The 22,200-nt window shown below is 38.9% G+C and overlaps 1 protein-coding gene across 2 annotated transcripts in view; it reads left to right on the forward strand.

Moving 5' to 3' along the window:
* PPP3CA (protein phosphatase 3 catalytic subunit alpha) overlaps positions 1 to 22,200 on the forward strand; it is a 287,229-nt gene that overhangs the window by 123,827 nt on the left and 141,202 nt on the right. For both annotated transcript variants that reach the window (XM_006208923.4, XM_072939945.1), the window contains exon 2: positions 15,056 to 15,256. In XM_006208923.4, coding sequence (XP_006208985.1) covers positions 15,056 to 15,256 — 201 coding nt within the window. The remainder of the gene's footprint in view (positions 1 to 15,055; positions 15,257 to 22,200) is intronic.

Genomic DNA, 22,200 nt, shown 5'->3' on the forward strand with positions numbered 1-22,200 from the left:
ACAGCAAATTGCTGGCACACACAAAAGAGATGCTGTGGCACAATAGATGTGGCACAAAAGAAATCATTGAAGCACATCACCAACAGATAATAAAGGAAAGATGCTTAAATTTGAGTTTATACCTTCACATTAAGTATTGCACTAAGCACTTTCACAAGTGTGGACTCCTTTGATCCTTTCAACAGCCTCTTGAGTTACTTAAGTATCTCCATTTTATAGGTGAGGAAACTGTGGTTTCTCAAGGATGTCTTCAGGACACATAGCCTTTAAAGCCAGAATGTGAAGATGGGCGATTAGGTACTTCAGAACTCATCACCACTGCACTTGGTGGCACTTAGAGCACAGATGCTGCTCCATATTGCTGAAAATTGTCAGTGGCAGCTACAGTAACTGATCTTCTCAAGGAGTGCAGGTTGGGGAGGCACACTGTAAACAAAAGACACAGGCTGGCCTGAGAGGCAGCCAGCAGTCACTGATGAAAACCTTTGGGCTTTGGATAGAACCCAAGCTCAGTGCTCATATGTGGAAACACTGGAGGCTCCTTTTGCCTTTTGACCAACCTGTCAGAAACCAAATGACAGCAAAGACCCTGTACCTTTCACAAGCTGAACACTGAATCAGTTATTCCTTGTAATATTTTGGTCTCTTTCAAGCTGGGAACAGTTAGATAAGACAGAAAAGCCAAATTAAGATGTTCAAGGAGCAAACTGCACATTCAGGATGAGTATTATTGCATTTAGAAAATTATGTGATGAGATGCGGATTGTATATTAGTAAATAAATCATTGAAGAAGTGTTTTGCTTTGTTTTGTTTTTGAATGCTTGCTATGTCCATTTTGGGTAGGGGATAATGAACTCAAAAGAAAAGAGCATGGCTCCGGGAATCCCGAGAACCGAGGGTGACTTCGGGCTTACCTGATGAGTCACCACTTACCTACAGAGGCGCTGTAGCAGGGATCAACAGCACAACTCTACAGCCAAGGGGCCTGGTGTGAGCCCTGGTGTCTCATGTGAACTTGGTGAAGTCACTTAATTTCTTTGTGCCTTGAGCCCTTGCATATGAAAATTAGATTAGTAGTACTCATACCATAGGATTTCTATGAAGATTCAGTGGGTTAACACACACAGTGTAAAGTGTTTAGAATGGTGTCTAGGATATAGGAAGTGCTATTTGATAGTGATTACTTTATCATTATTTTATCATTATCATTATTTATTCTCTTTAATTCTCAGTTTCTTCAACTAGAAAATTAGTGGGTGAAAGTAATGATATTTAAGGTCTAACTTCAGATTTGTACACATTTATTGAATTTAGCATGAAACTCTTAATGATTTGTGATGTGTCTTATGAATACAAAAATATGAAAATTAATATAAGCAGCAAGTATTTTGTGTTTTGAGGGCAAAAAGATAAACACAAAACAAAGTAAAAACAAAAGTTTTGGCAATTGAAGGACATCTTATTACGTGTTCAAGTCTCAAGGATATGGAGGTTTAGGTAGAAAGCAGGCTTTTCAGAACTTGTGACATTGCACAGGGGTGATTAGGAGTTTGCCCACTTAAGGAGGTAAGCAAGGCATTTGTTACGTATAATAAGCACTTATAAAGTGTTTGCTATGCCAGTAATGTTCCAGGCACTTTACAAATACTAGTTTATTTAATCTTCAATTTACAGATCCAGAAACTGTAGCATAGAGAAGGTAACAGTTGGTGAAGCTGAGATGTAAACCCAGGCAGTTTGGCTTCTAAGTTTGTACTTTTAGCCCCTTTGCCTTACTGTCTCTGAAAGGCTTGAAGAAAGCTATAAAATTACATGGAATTCTCAAAGTATGTATCATATAATAGGGTATGGCTAGACCGTAGGGTTTGGGGGTAAAATGAATTGAGGTGAGATAACTGGAGACTTAAAGGAATAGTCTGATCATTATCTTAATAATCTAGGTAAGAGTGTAATTGAGGAATTAGACTAGCATGGTTGCCATAGCTATGGTCAGGAAGCCATGTTAGAGGGAATTGTAGCCTCTCTGGGTCAGGGATCCTTTTGAGAATATATTGAACTGCAGCCTTTTTCTCCAGAAATGTGTGCAACATACAACGTTGCCATGGAATTTCTGCAGTTTCACAAACCTTTTAATTTATTTGATGCTTTACCCAGCTTGGTTTTCCTCCCTTGTCAGAATCGTGTATTTCATGGAAGTCTGCAGCTTTCCTTTACTTGTGTTTTTCTTGTGTTCTGTGTTTTCTTTCAGTAATCATATTTTTTAATATTTCACTTTCCTTAGATACATGTTTTTTGGTTACTAACGTTTACAAAATTATAGTTTTGGCACAGTTCATGATCAGCTGTAATCAACTTTGTGTCCCTGCTGTATGAATGTATGTAAATAAAAATTGCAGTGAAATTTCCTGTAATTTTCTTACTTTGTTGCTTGAGTACAAAAGTGATAGTAGACCTGTGGCCAGTATGTATTCTCTACCGCGATCCGCATCATGCTGTGTTAATTCATGAGTCGTTTCTTACTTGGATAGCTATATCTGGAATGGGAACATTATTTGCATTAAAAGAAAAATCACTCCTTTTTACAAAAGGCAACTGAAAAAGCCTGTTGTGGAGAATTAGATCGAAGATTCTGTCTTTGCTTCTAGGACACCCTTTTTTGTCTCTTGAGCATGGAAACCCTTAGGGTAATTAGAGCCTAGAGGTAAGGGAGTTCAGAAGAGGCTGCGTGACTAATTATCATTTGCTTTGTTTATCAGTTGGTGTGAGAGTAATAATTGGGTCCCTGTTGGCTATGTGAGGTGTAAGCATTGCCAATACCTATGGGAAATTGCTCTAGTAAAATTCACATGCTATTTAGGATTTTTTTTTTTTAAATACAATCTAACTTGGCAGTTTGGTGAACTGAATTCAAACTTATCTTCCTGAAATGATGAAAAAGGAATTGTTTTCTTTCTTTCTCCTTTTCCTTTAATTTTCCCTGAACTTTTACTACACTTTAGCTGTTAAAGCCTCCATCACAAAAGTATAAATTATTTAATTGTAGAATTATTTATTTATACAAATGTAAATATTCTCAAAAATCATGATGTTATTAACCAGTTAGTTCTGAAGAAGAACATTATCAGAAAAACAACTTCAGAGGTTTCCATATTTTCTTGGACTTTAGGCTTATAAAGGAAAGTTGCTTTTAGTGAGTTTGCACTTACGTAATGTATAATATCTTTCTTTTTTCTGTGTTTTTTTGTGGGGGGAGGTAATTAGGTATATTTATTTATTTCTAATGGATCTACTGGGGATTGAACCCAGGCCCTCGTGCATGCTAAGCATGCACTCTACCACTGAGCCCTCCCCCATGTAATGTATAAATCTTTATGACATTTTTCTTTCTTCAGTACTTAATGTGTGTACCTACATATCATTTTAAAAATATACCTGATATATAGAATATTAGCAAATCAAAGTTATTTTGAGTTTCATTATGAATAACTGAATGCACATTTTTGGGAATGAGGATCTTTTACTGATTTGAAATATATTCCTAAAAATAATTGACTATATATAAACTTTTATGTATGTGCTATGATCAAGGAGGAGACATTTCACTGGAGGTGAAGTTATCACATAACTGAGACATATGTTTTGTTTTTTTTTTTAATTTTGGGGGATGATTAGGTTTATTTGATGATTTTTTGTGATAGTACTGAGGATTGGACCCAGGACCTCAGGCATACTAGGCATGCACTCCACCACTGAGCTATACCCTCCCCCCAAGATGTATCTCCTTTAAGCACTAAATTATTTAAAATTCTATTTAATGAAAGTGTATCAAAATTGTATTATGCCTTTTCCTGCTTATAACAACGTGTTGCCTGGTAATCTGGAATAAGATACTTATGAAATAAGGAATGTGTACCATTATGAACACCCTGGATATACCCTGATAGCCTCTAGGGCTCTTCTGAAATATGGAACTCTACACACAAATGCTCAGTTATGCCTGGCCACCTCCTTTTCTACTTAGTGTTCGGAGAATGCCTCCATTCCTTTCCTATGGAGTAACAGGCCCAGATTTTGTGGTGGGTATTCTCATCCCAGCTCAGTGTTTGATTACCTCTGGGTGTGTCGTTGCACTGTGGTTGGTGAAGATGATGGGAACCAGAGCTCTGAGTCAGCGGAGCATTATTATGTATCAAGGGACTTAAGAAATACGCACACAACTCCATTGTTAGATAAAATACACTGTTAACGCTGTTTGATTTGTGTGTGTCTGTGTGTGTATGTGTTGTGTAACTGCTTTTTGCTGGACATGTCTTGTATCTTACATTCGTATTGATCTGTTAGTACTTAGACATTTAATCATGATTATTTCTTGAGTGGGGATTTAAGGCAAAGAATGATTTTTAAATGATGTAGAAACAAAAATACTGTTTCTAGCCTGCCAATTGTGAATTCTGCACGTGTAACTTTAACAAAAGCACTTATAGGGTTGCCTAAATGATTCACCATCATGCCCATTCACTTGGATAGTGAAAAATTTATGAAATGGAAGCTTTGGAGGGGTTTTGGGGGACTCATAACCCAAAGTCATGTACCATGGGAATTATGTTGCTTTGTTTGTCATTCTGTATGTGCTTAGAATGAGTTAGATAACCAAGTTTTTAGCTATTCTTGACAGCGAAATTTCACAATAAATATTTCATTTGTGTCTACAAGGAAGAGTTGAATTCCTTCTGATTGGCAGTGATAGTTTGTCTAGCAGGGACTAACTAGAGAGGGAAGGAAGCCTTTCTCCTCCTGAACTACTTCTGACACTCAGGGATTCTGAGAAAGTGTTAGTCTACGAAGTCTCAGATGTCTTAAGTTTAAAACAGTCTTTTTGCTGATGCATACTTCAAAAGATATATTCATAGCATTCTTACAAGCTAGAAAGTGTTCTTTTTAAAGGAAACATTTGAACTGCTTTCTGAAATTTGAGGGGATACTGCTTTATGAGCCTAAAAGCACCAAGGTACTATTGTACCGATATGGTATTGTTTTTATTGTTATTCGGTCAATTTTATATCACAGATAACAATAAATTTTATATATGATCCTGTAATCACATCAGAGATTAAAACATTCAGTATTTCAAATGATTTGTCGTAATTGTCTCCTCTTCCTTTTTCTGTTTTCTATCTGTTGCTCACTTTAGACCGTGTCTGTCCGTTTCACCTTAGGAATGGTTCTGTAGTTCCCACCCCACCATCTGGCATCTATGGTCTCTTTCCTGAAATGAGTACTTTGAAAGATATATTTATTACATGAAGTTTTGAGTTATTTTGTATCACTAGCCAAGGAAAAGATCAAAATTCAAAATTCAAAGTACAGTTTCTCCTGAATGCATTTGCTTTCACATCACGGTAAATTGAAAACTCGTAAGTTGAACCATCGCAACTCAGGGACCATCTTACTTCTAGTACCACAGAAATTTTACGCAAATTCTGAGTGAACAAGGAGAGACAAAGTCCATTTATTTTTGCATTCATTCAAAAACATTGATTGAATATCTATCAGACGACAGGGTACTGGACTAAACTTGCAATGTAACTTGATTGTTAATATTTCTACTTAATTATTTTGATATTTTTGAGTAGTGATGATTGATTGACTCATATGAAGACTGAGATTTGGTGCTACCTCTAAATTTACAAGTAGCATTATAATTCTAGCAATTTATTTCCTCAGTTATTCAAGATTTTTTTAATGCACAAAATATGCACTATTTAGGAGTGGAAAATCTTTGAGAGTGGTTCTTTATTGAGGAAGGGTATGCAGTCTGTCGCAGGTTTATTATGAAATCAGACATTTTCCATTTGATAGATTAAGAAATGCATATTTGATTTAGAATCAAAATTGACAAGGACATATTAAGAATAAATGAAACATGAAGATGAAGTTTGAGAAGATACAGTTGTGGGTGGTATTCATTAAAGCATTCCAATTTTTAAATAGATGTGTGAAGATTATGATTTGAGGAGCACACATTTGAGGTGCTGAGAATTGGGGCCTCCTGTATGCTTCTGTATTATTCATATGAGTGGGTGGTTCTTAGAAATGGCAGACCAGAGGGAGTGGAGGAGAGCATTTCTGGAACACAGAAAGGCCCAGAGGACCTGATGCTTCACTGTTGGGCCCAGGGGGAGTAGGGAGTACAGAGCTAGGACAGGGAGGAATTAAATGCAAACCTAGGGATTTAACTCCTTTCCTTGGCTCTCTGGAGGCTGACACTGAGGCAAAATATTTCAGTCTTTACTCACTGTGGCACACTGTGACTATATGCCAAATTCATTGTTTTTTTTTTTTTCAAACGATCACTCTTTATGTGGAAGAGTGGTAACGTGGTAATATCCTTAAATTGCCACTTAGGATTTACATTATTTAATATCATTTGGGGCATAGATTTGCCATTTCATCAAGATCTTTCAAAGAAAAGAAAGTCTATTCATCTGAAAAAAAGAGTTGTTCTGATGCCTGTAGGTGTTTGAACCACAGGGGATAGGGACCGTGGGCGGGCACGTGGGCGGGCACGTGGGCACAGAAAATGTGTGGTTATCTACAGCCGGATGACGAACTTGAAAGGAAAAGAGTTGACTTGTGTGTGGGCATGGGTTGAGTTTTTTATATCAACTTGTAAGTTTAGGATTAAAGACAAAGAAGGCACACATCATATTTTGCAGGTTTGCTATTTTTAATGCACAGATTTCCAAAGTTTATGTTTATTGAAGAATTTCTAATCAAATACTTCAGTTCCAATAGAGGCAAAATCTTTGCCTGTGTTTCGTGTATTAGGCCATGGCATTGAAGATTTCTGAGTGGTAAAGTGTGTCTTAGGTTAAATAAAGTTTTAGGATCCCTGGATACTCTTCATTTCTAAAGGGTAATTATTGGGTTCACAGGGACCTACTCACTTGGGAAATGAATTCAACTTGCCTGTAAATGTCTTGTTTGTTTCTTGATTTTTTTTATCTCCTCCTGTGACATTTGTCTCCAGAGAAAAAGAAAATATTCAAGGCAAAAAATAAATAAATAAAAAACCCTCTACTGAAATTCATCCCAGTGAGTAGAATTTTATGCATTACTCTAAGTTTACCATTCCAGAGATTACTACAAATATCATTTGCTGAAAATACTGCTGTAATCACTTCATCTAGTCCTGAGATGCAGTATAGCTGGGGCACCTGCTGGTGTAACTGGTATGACTGATTATATTTTTAAATTAAAAACAACAGTGGAGTAGACCCTTATAAAAAATTCATCTTCAATTACATATTAAAAAATTTAAGTATATAATTTAGCTTAAATATTTAAATAAAAACATGTAATAGTTCATTTAAATTCTTAGTTTAATCTGAACATTCAGTATCATGTATCTAAACCAGTAAGTATAATTTTGCTTTTATCACATACTTACATAGAATAATTTGTGACTGGCCTGATCCCCCCCCCCCGTTAATCACAGGACTTGTGCATATTAACTTTTTATTTTAACTAAAACATCTGATTTTATTTAAGCTTTTCAGTAATGCTGAAATATTTTGAAACTCTTAAAGCTAAACTTTTTAAAAATAATCTTTCATGTTGAATCATTATTACATAATTCATTATGTAAGCCACTTGCAATTTTTCTAGTAATTAAATGAACTAACCAAAATACCAAAATTTCAAAGGAGTTTTGTGGTAGAACAATCCAAGACCTTATGCAGAGGGGATTGTGGACTAGGTCCTTGGGTCCTTAGAGTCAAGAATGCACAGTGGCCAGAAAATAAGAAAAGCTGTACATGGAAAGGATGGCGAGTAGCTTTATAGTAATAAGCATATTTAAAGAAAAATTATTTTGAAATTCAGACAATGAAAAGAAGCTCTGACTGTACTGTTAAGGTACTCATTTCCACTAATTATTAATCCCTTGTAGTTGGGAGCACTAATTCTTTTAGTTAACTAGTGTCTTTATTCTTTATTAAAGAATTTCACATTTCAGATTTAGGTTCAAAAAGTAGTGTATAATATACGTTTTGTAAGCCAGAGAGGGGGAAATTGCTTATTTTAATAAATGTTTTGAGTACCACAGTGCCCTTTTATTAGCACTTTGGGGATGTTACATAAAATACCATTGTGCTATATTTGCATGTAACATTCAGGAGAACCAAATGAGGTATTCAGTTTGCTGGTGAAATGATCAGTACACATACTGTGTCTAATAACTGAATACCTTTTAAGGCTCAGGATCTGTTTGGTAGTATTCGGGGGAAGAGTAAAGAGATCTCTGCTAAGAGATCATCATAGCAGTAGAAAAAAACACCACCAGTAAATTAATAAATTGAAGTTTTATTTATAGACCTACTGTGAAGAATTTTTTTAGCTTAAGTGGGTCCGCATGTTTCTGTTTATAAGGTTAATATTCAACCGCACTTGAGACAGGCAAGCGTATTTTAATTTGACAAGCATTCATATCTATAATGAAAGCCAGAGTCTTTTAAACAAACCAGTGATGAGAATCCACAGGAGGAGCATAAGCAGAACCCTAATAAATACCTTTCTACAGTTTTTCTTAGAGGCTTAGCCGTGGTTAATTGTTAAGCAATCTTTCTCACACAACATGTTTTGTGTATCTGCACATAGACATTATGTGCATGGATAAGCATGTATCGTCATACTGATAATTTTTTTTTTAAACCCCGAAGAATATGTCACACCTAATTGCTCGATATTAGAGCTTGAAGAAAATTTAGTGGAAAGCCACTAGTATTTCCTTTTGTGTCTTGTGTCACTCTCGTCAGAAGTAGGATCAGATTCCACATATTCTAATTACTGATGAGAGAACTAGTTTTGCATATTGTAGCTGGAATACTGTACATTATAGCTCCCATACTCTGGTTTTCATTACTTACCTTCAAGACAGAGCCTCATCTTCTGGAGTCACTTGGGATTAACAGATACTACCATATATAAAATAGGATAAATAGCAAGGATCTACTCTATTGCACAGGGAATCATATTCAGTTTCTTACAATAAGCTATAATGGAAAAGATTCTTAAAATACAGATATACGTATAACTGAATTGCTCTGCTGTACACCTGAAACTAACATTGTAAATCAACACTTCAATAAAAAGTAAAATTCTTAAAAAGGCACAAAACCACAATGGTTTACCTTTCAGTGATCAAAAAAAAATTAGGTGTTTTTATAGACTTTAGACAAAAGAAACATGTGACTGCATCTAAGAGTTTCTAGGAACCTCCGCATAACCTTAAAACAGATAAAGATAGATAAAATCTTTTTTTCTTACTGTTTACGTTGTCTCTCATTCTCTTTAAAGTTTGTTCTTAGGTTTTTCAGTTTAACACTTTTCCATCTGTCTTAAGCAAAAACGTTAATAGTTATACCACATGGTGAGCTCGTCAGAGCCTGGCCTGCCTGTGCTTGTTTTCTTTCGCTCACTTCTCGCCAGCCCTTGTCACTGCCTAGCGTGAACACAGTGCACAGTCGGTGCTTCATGGGTGCTTGATGACTGACTGACTGATTGATAAGGTCAGATTGGAACAGTAGTTGGTGACATAAACAAATGTCCAGGAGGGAATAGATGGAGTGCCAGTCTGTGGGGGCCAGGCCAGGATGTGTCTTAAGTTGTGTCTGATATTTCATATCCTTAAGCTGTTCTCTTAACGTGCGGACATAAGCTCCTTAGACAGCCCTTGTGGCGACAGCAGCCACACATGGGACAAGAGTTGTTCCTGTGCACAGTCTGATTACGGAGAGGGATGAAACATACGTGTCTGGACTTGCAGAGACATTGCATCTGCTGCAGTGGATTGACATTGTGGAGCATGTTTTGAGGGGCAGAATTAAACTGCCTGGCCTTTTGTATGTCTTTACTTATGGTATAGACCGATCAGTGAATCTCAGTCCGGACTTCACGTTAGTATACCCTGGGTTTCTTTAAAGAAACATGCCACTGCTCTGGCCCCGCCCGAGACCAGTTAATCAGGAACTCTAGAGACTGAGCCTGGGCATCATTCATTTTTAAAAGCAATTCCAATGTGCAAGCAGTTTTGAGATAGTTTGAAGTTTTACAAAGAAGAAAAAAGAGATGAAAAAATACAATTTCTACTCACCCTGTCCTCATTTGTTGAGAAGGATGCATCACTGTCCAATAATAAGGTAATACAAGCCATTTGTGCAATTTTGCAATTTGCAAGTATTCTAATAGTGGTATTAAAAAATGAAAAGAGGAATAGTTAGAATTAGTTGTAGTAGTTATCCTAAATCTTATTATTTCAGCATGTAATCAATATAAAAATGTTAATGAGATATTTTACATTTTCCCCTTGTATCAAATGTTCTAAATCCAGGGCCTATTGTAGCTTGTAGCTTGTAGCTTTGCAGCATAGCTGAGTTTGGACTAGCCACTTTTCAAGTGCTTAGCCACCATGTGTGGCCAGTCTACTCCACATCGACAGAATGAATCAGGAGGGTGAAGTGCTGGGAGGGAAACCCTGAGATCTGAACATCGTGCTGGTTTTGCTACTAACTAATCCTGTGACCTTGGACGATTCACTCATCCTCTCTCTGGACTTGAGTTTCCTCTTGTTTACTATAGGAGGGGTCAGGAGTCAGTCTAAATTGGTAAGTTTTCTGGTTTTGCCTCAGAGAGCCCCAGGATTTTGTGAGCATACCTCAACAGCCAGTAGGGGAAAAGAGAAAACGCAAGCTGCTTAGGCTCTTTTTTCCTTTCCGTATTTGCATTTCCAGGTGTCATTTTGTTTGAGGAAAGAAACCAAAAAAAAAAAAAAAAAAATTAAAAGCCAAAGGTTTGAAACAATCGCTTTTAAATTGATGGTTCTCTCTCATCAGCATTTGCAAAACTGCTCCTGGAAGAGGCCAGGCAGCAGGTGTCCTGCTTTGCCTTTCAGGGAAGGTATCACCATGACAATGACTCTGGAATACTTCCTATCAAGTAGTAGGAATCCTTTGAGTAGTGACTGCATTGGCTCAGAGCTGAAAAATAGAAAGTTCAGCTCGGGTACCTAGGTCTACCCCAGAGCGATAACAGATCACTTACGGCTACTGAGAAACCTGGTGGTTATCTAAAAGTGACCTCTAGCCCAAATCGCAGGAGACCCCTGACTCTGAGGTGTGGGCCCCTGTAGCCAGCCCGAACCGAGGGTGAGCATCACCCTGGCTACAAGGCTTTACTGACTTGGAATGTCTACTGGTGAATGCCCAGTTGACAGCAACTTCAATAATTTTTATATAGATCCCAATATTGGGTGCACGTGATTTTGGTTCTCAGACTAGTAACCTGTCCCCTATCAGACAGAAGAACTCTCTGGTGGCATCAACAAATAGAAAAGAAAGCAAAACATATCCTGTTCATTGGAAATCAATCTTTGCCATGTTTCCACAGTCAGTGATGTAGGGGCATGATCCTAGTCTGGTATGTTGTTTGCCTTTAAAGACTTCCTTGGTGGTTTGTGGTAGGAGTCAGTCAAGGACTTACTTATATGTCCCAAATTTTAGCTACTTTGCTGTTTCATTTGACAAAAAAAAAAAATGACGCCGAGTGAGAATTGTGAAGTAGAGAAAGCTGAGAGGGTTTCTGTCTATTTTTAGGATGCTTCTAAGAAGTCTATTATAATATACTCTTTACTTAACAGGCAATTATGAGAAAATTATTTTAGAAAGAGTCAGCCCAAATATCAATAGTTATTTCAGAATTTTTATTAGCATCCACCAAGTTAATTCTTCCAGTCCTGGCCTGCTCATGTATCAATGAAAGCAACTTGCTGTAATAGTCAAAGCCAAGGAGGGAAGGGAAAATCCAATGTTTTTACATCAAGTGAAGCCACTTATACAATGGGTTAATGAAAGAAATGTTTTCTAAGCACATTGGATTCTTTGATCCAGGTAGTTTTTGCTCAATATTTGGCACGGATATGTATGTAGGTCTCTAGGTGAGCAGAGAAAGCAAATACATGTGACCTTTTGTAAGGCTGATGTTTTCTTTATGAAGCCAAAAGGTGCACAAATACACAAATATTAGCCCACTCTTATTTTTGTCACAGAAAACTTCTCTCTGGCTGACAGCATCTCTGTGTTCGCTCTTTGGCCTTGTTGCTGCCCATCTTGGTTCCCTGCGGGCTTTGCCATCTGTTTAACTGGTAAAGGGCCCATCTCATCAGTGCCCTTTCCTATCATCCAGTTGGAAACAGAGCCTCCTGGTTGGCCCTTTTGCTCTCTTTTCTCCCTCCTGTTTATTTGGGACCAGCTCCAATACCTCAGAGCAGGTGGCTTTACCTTAGCCAGCTAGCTACATTAGGATTAGCAATTACTGGAAGGTAAAGATCTGCAGCAAAGGGTGGGAGCATCTGTTATGGCAGTGATCTTGGCCTTGGAGAGTCTGGGGACTTGGAGCAAGTCTAGTTCATGAAGGTGACGCCCTCCCTGGGGTGCTCTCTTTTTGCCTCGCAGCTTCTGAAATGCTTCAGCTCTTTCAAGTTGAACCCTGTGATCTCTCCTAAGTTTAATAGGGCCACCTAGTGCATGTGTGACAGAGACCCCCCGCCTGATAATACATCCGTCTCCTTCCCTTCTACGCTTCTATGATTCTTGCCTGACAGTTTTGCAGAGTCACTTAAATCTTGACAGTTGTCCAATTCATACCTTTGGAACCTACTTGAAAAAAAAAAAATCGGCTCTTGGCCTTACCCCAACTGTCTTTTTGAAGTGTCCCCCTTTCCACCCTCAGTGTATCTGAGGGATTTTGAGAAGTCACCAGGTAAGATCTTTTCCAATTTCAAACCATACATAAAGATTCAGGTAAAGGAATGTGGCCATCGAAATTTTGTTTCCATGTTTTCTTAACCAGCATCTATGTTAGTCAGGCAAGAAAAAGGTGGGAGGGCAAAAAACGAAAATGGACAAAATCTTCCCCAAGTGCTTGAAGTCTAATGACCTCCTTTCCTGTTTTTTCACCTCCTCGTTTAATTCTTGAACTTTATTTTTCTTGTCTTTTACAGCTACGCTTTGGAGTTAGGCATTTCATCCTTTATTTTAACGTATGCTTTTGTATTATATATCTATTCTACTCTAAGCTGCCCCAAATAATTTTTGAAAATGAAAGTGGTCTTTCTAAGAAACACCTCTCAGTATTCATTAGAATTTCAATTCCAGAAAGTGATTTACTTATCACTTTTTAATTATTAAGCACTGCCTTAAGTACTTTCTGGGAAGCAGTGTGGTGTAGCTGTTAACACAAGTATTCTGGCATCAGAGTTTATGCTTGATGGGTCTACGTATATATCACTGAGTGATTATCTTGGGCAAGGAGCTTAATATTTTTGAGTATCAAGTTTCTCCCCAGAAGTAATGTTATAGGGACTCAATAAGTTTATATATAAACACTTGTATGCCTTACTCATCTTACCGCTTTATTGTTGTGTCTGACTTTCTTACCCAAACAATGCCTGGCATAAAATAAACACTATAAATGTTAGCTGCTACTATTACTAGTTACTTTAATTATTATAACAATCCTTATATAGATATAATCCCCACTTTACAGGCGAGGTAATGGAAGCCAAAGGAGGTTATCTATTTAGCTGGCCCAAGGTCATGCAGCTGGGGAGTGTGCAGAGCTGAGGTTTGCACCTGGGTTCATCTGGCCACAGATGCCTCATGCGTATCCACCGAGTCTGCCGTGGCTGCTTCGTTTTGGTAGCGTTGTTCAATAGATATGCCTGGATTATTGGGAAAATCAAGCTTGCATCCCTCAGTACCTTCTCATTTCCTGATTTTTCTTTTCTCTTAAGTAGTTGTAATTTCTCTTGGATAACAATCTGTGCCACGGGATTGCACAAAATTTCTTGGCATAGGTCTACCATAAATCGTGCTTCTTGGAGAGATGCTTTTAGGCAGTGAGAGGGCTTGGTTTATTCCACAACATCAAGTATTTTACCTAAGAGAGGAGCCTCAGATAGAGATGTTCTTTTGCACGCGGTGTAATGCTCATGGTAGATGAAAGTTACATGAAACAATGCTTATGCTGGTTCAAGATATTTTTCATAGATCTGAGTTGTCCAGTAAATGAACCTTCATGTGAAGTAGAGAAATAATGAGTTTCCCTCACTGAAGGGGCTTCTTGGCCACATATCAGAAATTTCACTTTCGCAATGCCATCTCTGACCATGGACCTTTGGATGTCCCGGCACCTTGTGGGAGTTTAGTGAATATCCTCTGGCTGAGTGAGTGAATGGATGTATTCAGAGTCGTTAGGAAGGACAGTAGCTACAAAGGAGCTTCTTAGTGTTAAGGAGGCCTGGGGGCGCCAGTGGAAGAGAGAACGGTTGGCTCTCATTCTGAACAATCAGTGCAGGTTGTCTTTGTGTCCCATTCCTAAACTCCCGGTGCCGCCTCCTGCTGTTGTGCAGTCCTCTGGCTGTGGAGAGATTCCTTCCGTACATGAGCATGCAAGTCCTGATTTTCTGTTCAATATTCCGTGCATTTTTGCCTCTTCACTCTCAGTTTCCTGCTCTATCCTTAGTGAATCGGTGAGTTTTCTCAGAGATGTGACTCCCATTTGAGGGCAAATCTAGTCTGGCAGGCCTTTTCCTATTTCTCCAATCCCAGTAAATTAGCCTGCTTCTTAGCAGAGAAGCATTTTGCCAGAGTCAAAATGGGGTGGATAGATGGACAGGAATTCTTTCCTTTTGCTGAATTGTTTATTGCCTCACAGAAAAAAATCTCTCTCCTTTTGTGTTATTAACTCAATCGGGAACTTCTAGATGCCCAGGATGGGTACTGGATGAGGAAGAGCTGTGAAATTCCTTTCAGCAATCACATTGCATCCAGAATCAAGGGAAGAAGGCAGTCTTGAGAGCCCTTGATCACATCTGAATGTGGGAACTTTGTAAATACTCCGATAGGTGGTCAGTGCTAGGGATGGATATTTGGTGGTTGTCATTGAATTTGTTGCTGAATTCTGGCTAATGTAATACTTTGACTTTTTCTCCTACAGCTGTCCCATTTCCTCCAAGTCACCGGCTTACGGCAAAAGAAGTCTTTGATAACGATGGGAAACCTCGAGTGGATATCCTAAAGGCACATCTCATGAAGGAGGGCCGGCTGGAAGAGAGTGTTGCGTTGAGAATAATAACAGAGGGGGCTTCCATTCTTCGGCAGGAAAAAAATTTGCTGGATATTGATGCACCAGTCACAGGTAAGTCCTGAGGATGGAGACTGTCCACTTGGGCCCACAGTTTGTTGTTTTTAACATCGAATCAGAAATCCTAGACACCAATGAATCTTCAGACACCTTCTTCCTTTTACTCTTTTACTGCCAGATCTGTACATTAGGAACTGAAGATTTTATGCCCGTGTAACAATATTTTTACTTTCCTGTGTTAAATATTCATATGATGTGATGCTCTAAACAGTGTTGTATAACTTAGAGATGATGGAGATATTCCGAAGTAATACTTTAACTAAGAAGCAACACTGTTTGGCAGTTGAACACTGTCACAAAGAACACAGGACAGTCATTGGGAAAGATCAGACAAACCATGCGTAGGCTTCCAAGTGGTAGATTGCATGACTAAGTTAAAGCAGTGGTTTTCAGAGCGTCATCCCAGACTAGCATCACCTTCATCACCACCTGGAAGGTCCATTCTCAGCCCCTAGCCCAGCACTACCGAATCAGATTCTCTGGGGGTGAAGCCCAGCAATCTGCTTTATCAAGTCCTCTAGGTGATTGTGATGCACATTAAAGTTTGAGAACCACTGAACTCCAGGAAGAAGACCAAATCTCTCTCCTTCCTATAGCATTTTGTGCCTAGGATATATGTCTTTACTTCCTGAGTGTTTTTGTTCTGTTACTTCTTAAGGGCAGATACATATTTGGCATAAATGTAACTTCTCTTAGACCATAAACATTAGATCGTGTCCAAAAGTTTTGTGTGGTATAGAAGGTCAAATAGTAGGGGCTTTTCATCTACACTTTGGGAAGTTTTCTGAACTTGCAGGTTTTTATTTCTAGAGAAGCTTAAAAAACATTTATTTTTCTTCTTAATTATTATCATTCAGGCAAAAGGAAGAAATTTAGACTTGGAATATTGTCTTTTTCAAAATGAAGAGGGCATTTAAAATATTTCATGCATACTACTGATTGCTTCTTTCTTTCAAATCTTCATGTACTCCTAATATTACTGGCCTTCAAATATATTTTTGATGGTGACTATTAGAAGCAAGAAAAACCCTCTTGAATATCAAACTAGACCTTGCTTGATTAAAATGTCCCTAATGGTTCCTATTCCAAAGAAACTGATGTTATTTACATTTTGGTTTTGGTTGGCAATGCTGTTTTTCTTGTTTGTAACTCATAAAAATAATGATTGTGTTTGGGGCCAGGCAGCAGGAGAAAATGGCTCCAATGGTGTTAAGTTGGTGTTGGGCCAGTGGTGAATAAGTCAAGCTACACACTTACCCTGTGTGTATCACTATGAACCCCATTTTCCATGTATTTAAATGGAGTCATGCATTATTTATCTTCTACTCAAAGATACTATGAAAATGTAAGGACAAAACCAATGGGTACATGCCTTGCTTTCCTAGATATTAAAATATTACAATTTTTTAATATCTAAATATGAGCTTGAAATCCATCAGCAAAGAAACTACTTTAAAAGATTGACTGTAAATCCCAACTATAAATAAATGGTAAAATAATAGCTTTAAATGATATCTAAATCATTAAGCTTGTTTAGTTTTGGTAAGACTGGCTGGTTTGATATTTTATTATGCTGTTCTATTATATCATAATGTGACATGATATATAAATATGATGTATTATGATATTTGTTATGATATTTTTTCCATTTCTGTGACTGTCAATGAAGAATTCATGTTAAACTTACTAATGAGCCCCGTAGGTGTTCATGGAGGTGATAATTACAACTAAAAGGAGACATGCACAATAGACACTTACAGGGATGTACTTTCTGGGGTGCGGCCGGCTCTTCCGTTTGATGAGGCTCTGTCCTGGACGGACGACAGGGGAGATTCTGGCAGAGTCAGATCCGTGATGCTTTATCCCCGAAACTTTCTGGAGCCTGTAGACTCATCACCCTCATATCCAGGAGCGGTTGCTAGACGAAGTTAGATTTTTCTAGTGAGATTCCTGCTGACGCTTTGGCAAATCTCAGAATATAGATATGAAGAGACTTTGGAAATCAGGACTCAGTTATGTATAGCTTTCCCTGGGGGAGAAGCAACAACAACAGAGCCCTTTAGATGGTGGCAGAAGCAGCTGTGGGGACACACAGGCTGCGGAGTGCTCCTGAAATAGAGCCCAGGCAGGGAAAGCTGTCCTCTAGAGGGCTGGTCATGTTTCTTAGGAAGGCAAAGTCCTAGAGCCTCCAGAAGATTCCATCGCAGAGATCTCTTTCCCCTTTTTCTGGAACTATAAAAATACCGAATGTAAGTGGTGGAGGGTAATTTATTTTAACATTTGGATAAAAGAGGGGGAAGCCTTTTGCATATAATTCACCCGAAAGCTAAATTCATAGCCTTGTCTTCCAGCCAGTGAGCTTTCAGGCAAAAGCTGAAACACAGAGGACTGCAAAATACAAGCAGAGCACATGGACTGGAGAAAATCACAATCTCCTTGTATTTCAGGATACTTCTTCTAACTTATGAGTAACATTTTATGAATATGACTGTTCTGAGATTTTATTTCATCTGGACAGCTGAACCAGCAGTGTAATATTTATTTTTAAATGTAGAATATTTGTTATTTGGGTAACTGAATCAATAAAGCTATATTTTATTAGCACTAGGCTATGCAAGAAAAGGCATGGTTTACATACAGAGCTTCAGGGTAGAGCATTCTTTATATAGTCCGGAATTCAACATTTAAGAAAAATGGAGAACTTAAACAGTTCAGAGGAGAAGGAAGAAAAGAAGTAGAAGAGGAGAGGGGTAAGAAGGAAAATAATAGAGTTACAAATGGAAACCCATGAAAAAATATTAAAGGGAAAGAAGCAAGGGCTTTTAATTTAGCAGGAAAAAAATAGCCCGAAGCCTGTCTGTATGGAGATTTTCAAGTGGTATTAGAAATAGCCTCTCACCTGCGTGTGGCAGATTCCTAAAAATGTAAGGCGAGTGGTCTGGGTAGAAACTGACTAGTAACTTCTGGTCTGGAATTCAGCTTTAAGTGTAGCAGGTCTGTAAACTCACAAAACCAAACAAATGGCAAATGTTTTATAATTATGTTCAAAAGCCACTCCCCAGCTTTCCCTCCACTTTTCTTCCATCCTACTTTTGATTAATAAAAATGTTTCACTCTCAAATGTTTCCAGAGGAGTTGTGCTAATGCCTGTGCCATGGTTCCCTCCCGTTTAAAGAAAAATCTAGAAATTAGTGTCTTGGTTATTTGAAATCTGGACATTATTTCATTCCTTCAGCAGTTCTCTTTAATGTTTAAATGTACAAAGCTGCCCAACTTTCCTTATGTCCTCTCGCTCAAGTGTTTTTAAAGCAGTAAAAGGTTTATGTTCATTTAGGATTTTTCCCCTTAAAATTCTGTACTTTTTATTTTGGAGAAGAAGGATCAGGAAACTGTCCAGTCCCAACCTGGCTCCCTTCCTGTGTCCTTCTGGGGAAGGAGTTAAAGCTCTGTGTACCTTGTCCTTCAGGAGCATGGATTTAGGTAAGCCAGTAACCATCTCCATGGGAGTAGAAGTGAGGATTAGCTGTGGGTCCCCAATCAAAACAAGTGAGGTATGAGTTACGTTCTGCTCTTTTCTCTAAATTAACTTTCCTGATTAGAATGGTAGCTGTTTCAGAGATTTAATTTGAAGAATGTGTTTCTGTATTGGAGGCATTTCGTAAAGGAAAGCGTCTTCCCTTTTGGACTCTTTTTTGAAACTTGAGTTGAATTTATCTTTGTTTCCTTGCAGGCATACAGGTGGAATGTTACAATGTGGCCAGATAGCTGGGTAGCAACTTGCTATGGACTGAATGTTACATTTTGAAGCCTTCATCCCCAGTGTGATGTTATTTGGAGGTGACGTTTTGGGAGGGAATTAGATTTTAGATGAGTCCTGAAGGTGGACCTCACATAACAGGATTAGTGCCCTTAAGGCAAGAGAAAGAGATGGGAAGCCTTCTCTCATTCCTCCACGTGGGGATACAGAGGAAGATGGGCATCTGCAAACCAGGAGTAGAGCCCTCATAAGCACTGGATATGCCAGCACCTTGATTCTGGACTTTTCAGCCTCCAGAGCTGTGAGAAATAAATGTTTGCTCTTTAAGCTCCAGCTTAAGGTATTTTGTAATAGCAGCCTGAACTAAGATACAACTCATTTGGGAATTCAATTTAACAAACATTTACCTGGTACAGGTGGTGTAGGTTATACACAAGTGGATAAGACCTGGTCTCTGTCTTTCCAGGGCTCAGAATATAACAAGAAAACTGAATCAGATATTTGCTGAAAGGTACATGCATCAAACTATTGGTTAAATGAAAGGCTATAACCTAGATATTCAAGCAAATTTACACATATCCAACTGGACAGAGCTAACTTTAAAAAGTTTTCCTACCTTTTAAGTATTTCCCTGACAGTGTCCACTGATTATTATATTACATCTTTTAGTTAAGCTGTTAAAGAGCTCAGATCCTATCTGTCCTGAATGTGGATAGAGAACTGTTTCAGAAGGTTAGGAATTGCAGACGAAACAGATGAGGTGTGGCTCTTGACTAGAGAACTCAAGGTCTACTTGGGGAGTCAGATACATTAATAGATAATTACTATAAAATTTGTTAAGAACTAATGGAGGTGCCTGTAAATTATTGTGAGAACTCAGAAAAAGGAATGCAGGGAAGCCAGGAGAGTCTTGACAGGTTGCATGATATTTGAACTGGAGCATCTGTGATAAGTGAAATTTTACCATGTGAAAAAGCTAGCAGAGGTTATTCTTGGCAGAGACAACAGCATATTAAAGACACTGATTTTTTTTTTTTTTTTTTTTTTTGGTAAAACGGGAAGGCATGATCTTAGGGGTTGGCTATGGGAAGACAGGGTCTCAGAGGGTGTGAGTGGCTGGGGAGGCGGGTGGTGAGGCAGGCTGGATGGTCAGGGTCAGATATTAGTCTGCCCTAAGCAACACTTAGACGTTCGGTTACTGGTCTGTAGGCACCGAGACATTGAAAGGGTTTTGGAGCAGGGGAGTTACGCAATCAAATCTGCGGCCAGCATAGCGTCCAGATGAGATGAGTCAAGTGATCTGGGAGGAACCCTTGGGAGCGGAGTTGATCAGGAACCTTTAACACTGCTCCGAGGGAGCCACGGCGATGACTCTGGCAGAGTAGGAGAACTGAATCTGATTTTGAGTACAGGACTTTTCAGAAATGATAGTAAGCATTGATCTTAAAATGTCTGATGAGTTTGTATTTAATTTCTACTGAGGACTTCTTGAGTATAGCAGGATGATTTATGCAGGGATCCAGTTTACTCCATCACTCCTTTGAGTTCTCTTACTCTCCTGTTTTCCCTTTGACTTAGCACAGAAAATTTCCCTCATTTATAACACAGAAGCAGACCAGGAGCTTAGGTCTTTGAACAGAATGATTTAGAACTCATTTTCTGCTCTCTGGGCCTAGGGGATAGGCCAGCATCAGCTGGGCAAACTGCTAATCTCTCCGCTCTGTCTGTTTCCTGCGGTGGGGGATCTGTCCCTCGGGCAGTGAAGGATTCCCTCAGTGGCTGTGTCTGCCATTTAGCATGTCAGGCAGTTGCCAGGAGAACCCTCTGGCTTTGTTCCTGGATGTGAGAGTGAGCCAGTGGCCAAGTTTAAGGTCATGGCATTCCTTCCCTTACAGCAGCTGACGTCAATTAGGAGAATTCCCCAGGCCTTTGACTCCGGGGAGAGTCAAGTGGGGGTGAGAATCCAGAGTCTTTTGAGAACTAAAAGATCAGTGTCTAGTCTCCTCGTTCTGTCATTTGTCACTATCAGAGCAACGTGGCCTTAGTTTATATGGGGATAAAATATGACTTCTGGGGCATTTTGCCCACTTGTGATTTCAGTGACCAAGGCTTTAGGGCCTGCCTTGCAGCCAGAGGCCTATTTTGGTACCCAGCCCACTGCTGGCAGATCAGCACATTTCAGGCCCAGCCTGTGGCCACAGCACACCAGTTTGATGTTCTTATTCCCCTTAATTTGGACCCTTGATTTAAAAAAAAAAAAAAGGTAACAGTCAGATGAAAGGTCATTAGAGAGCCTGTGTCCTCTTCCCTTATCTGTTTTCCTCCCTGGTTTCTCAAGGTTGGTCTTAGGAAACCCATCTTCCAAATGAGAAAAGGGCATCTCAGAGAGTTGTGTTTCTCAAACTTGAGCGTGGATCAGAACTGCCAGAAAGGCTTCATAAAACCCAGATTGCTAAGTCCCACCTCCAGAGTTTCTGATTCAGTAGGTCTGGGGTAGGGCCTGAGAACTTGATGAGAATGATACCCTTGACCCTGGACCCCACTGTGGGAACGACTGGTTTAAGTAACTGGCCTGACGTCTCAGAGCTAGTACGCTGAAGACCTCGCTCTGAAAAGGCATCTATCTACATAACAGATGCTCAGCTGTTCCACTCTGTTACCTGTGCAGTGCATGTGGGGAATCTGTCCCTCGGGCAGTGAAGAATGCATACATATACTGCATTCTACCTCTGCGTTAGGTTGAAAAGATCAGTTGTTTCAGTTCAAATTTGGCTGGAATTTGTTCTTGCTCATTACTGAAGAAAACATACTAAATAAGCATGCTGTTAAAGGTTCTCAAGAAAGAGAGGGAGTAAATTATTTTGCCTCTTGATTATAATTTACTATATTTTAAATAAAAACATTTTGCTGTAACTCAAGGGGGGAAGACCAAACAACAGTGCTTAGCATATTTGGGGCAGAGAGTTTATGTAGTTTTTCCCAGTGAGAAACCTGTGTAGTCCTTGTCTTTATAGACTCTTTGAGAGTTGATATAGAAAGCTACTACTGGGACAATTTATAAAGGAAAACAGTGTCAAAAGCATCTTTCAGTGAATTGTGTGGTAATGAAGACAATATTATATTAAGAATCGCTGAATGTCAGGAATTCAGCACTTGTATGTAGCATACAAGTCAGTAATTA

The sequence above is a fragment of the Vicugna pacos genome, chromosome 2 (genome assembly GCF_048564905.1).
Source record: "Vicugna pacos chromosome 2, VicPac4, whole genome shotgun sequence".
NCBI lineage: Eukaryota > Metazoa > Chordata > Mammalia > Artiodactyla > Camelidae > Vicugna > Vicugna pacos.